This window comes from Rattus norvegicus, chromosome 1, assembly GCF_036323735.1.
Source record: "Rattus norvegicus strain BN/NHsdMcwi chromosome 1, GRCr8, whole genome shotgun sequence".
Taxonomy (NCBI): domain Eukaryota; kingdom Metazoa; phylum Chordata; class Mammalia; order Rodentia; family Muridae; genus Rattus; species Rattus norvegicus.
The window spans coordinates 167,893,746-167,895,688 of NC_086019.1; the positions used below are offsets into that span (position 1 = coordinate 167,893,746).

A 1,943-nucleotide genomic window follows, 5' to 3' on the forward strand; every position below is an offset into this window, starting at 1 on the left:
TAGGTACATATGCAACAGTCAACAGAGTATCTCCTACCAGAGAAAATATAGAGCTACTTTTTAAAACACAGCTGAAGAAATACAAGTTGAAATAAATGAGTTTGTCTTGAATAAAAATCTATAGGAGAAGAATCCTCAGTGTTCACATGCTGCCTGTTGAATAACTCTATTGAATTTCTCAGGAGCAATCCGTAACTTATGCTTTTTGATTATACTGGTTGAATGAACAATGATATCATACTGATGCTCTTTTTAATGTGGATTACAGATTCTGTATGTTGCATCCATCAAGTATGTCAGAAGTAACTAACACTACTCATGATCCTTTCTACTTCATCCTCACGGGCATCCCAGGATTTGAGGCTATCCATCTCTGGATCTCCATCCCCTTCTTCTGCCTCTACACCATTTCCATCATGGGCAACACCACCATCCTCACTGTCATCCGCACAGAGCCATCTCTCCACCAGCCCATGTACCTCTTCCTCTCCATGCTGGCCCTCACTGACCTGGGCCTCACTCTTACCACACTCCCTACTGTCATGCAGCTTCTCTGGTTCAACATTCGGGAAATCAGCTTTGAGGCCTGCTTTGCACAGTTCTTCTTCCTCCATGGGTTCTCCTTCATGGAGTCATCTGTTTTATTGGCCATGTCCTTTGACCGTTATGTGGCCATCTGTCGCCCACTCCACTATGCCTCCATCCTCACCAGTGAGGTCATTGGTAGAATAGGGTTGGCCATCATTTGCCGCTGTGTCCTGGCTGTTCTTCCCTCCCTTTTCCTGCTCAAGCGCCTGCCCTTCTGCCATTCCCACCTTCTTTCTCACTCTTACTGCCTCCATCAGGATATGATTCACCTGGTCTGCGCTGACATCAGGGTCAACAGTTGGTATGGATTTGCTCTGGTCCTGCTCATTATTGTATTAGACCCTCTGCTCATTGTACTCTCCTATGCACTTATCCTGAAAAGTATCTTTAACACAGCCACTTGGGCTGATCGACTCCGGGCTCTCAACAACTGTCTGTCCCACATACTGGCAGTCCTGGTACTCTATGTACCCATGGTTGGTGTGTCTATGACTCACCGCTTTGCCAAGCATGCCTCTCCACTGGTCCATGTTCTCATGGCCAATATCTACCTGCTGGCACCTCCTGTGATGAATCCCATCATTTACAGTGCAAAGACCAAACAGATTCGCCAGGGAATCACTCACCTTCTCTTTCAAAGAAAGGTTCACTGAAGACTGAAATTCATATTGAAAAGACTAATTTTATATATAAATAACATGGGGTCAAGCATAAACATTACTGCTATAAAGTTGTGCATAGTAAGCATAGAAAGAATGTGAAGTGGAATAGTGCTTTATAGATATTCCCAGCAAATACAAGAGACATTTTTGCCTGACTAGAAAATTAAAGAGATTTTTTTTCTTTTCTTTTTTTCGGAGCTGGGGACCGAGCCCAGGGCCTTGCACTTACTAGGCAAGCACTCTTCCACTGAGCCAAATCCCCAACCCATTAAAGAGATTTTTTTAAGGCTTAGGTTTGCTTTACTCTAAGCACTTGCCTTTGAGATGTAGAAAATCATTTTTAAAATATAAAGCCATTTTTCCCTCACAGTGTATTGAACATATGGAAAAGTACATATTTTATTTTACCAACTCAAAATTCTTATAATGTCTAAACATGCTCTCTTGGAGCTATAGCTTTTACATGTCTTTTTTTGGTGTGAGTTAGTTTATTATTTATTTTTATTTATGTTTTTTTAATTAACCATTTTTATCGTTAACATTCAAATGATATGCCCCCACCTGGTTACCCGTCCACCAGTACCCCATCCCATCAACCATCACCCAATCCTCTTTGCTTCTATGAGGATACTCCTCCACCCATTCACCCACTCCTGCCTCACCCCTCGAGGTTCCCCTTATGCTGGGGCATCA

General features: G+C 42.7%; 1 protein-coding gene across 1 annotated transcript; it reads left to right on the forward strand.

The window, feature by feature from the left end:
* Positions 1-293: 293 nt before the first annotated feature.
* Or51q1e (olfactory receptor family 51 subfamily Q member 1E) lies at positions 294-1,241 on the forward strand. Its single transcript, NM_001000162.1, has one exon. It carries the CDS (start codon positions 294-296, stop codon positions 1,239-1,241), a length of 948 nt encoding a protein of 315 aa, NP_001000162.1.
* Positions 1,242-1,943: the final 702 nt, after the last annotated feature.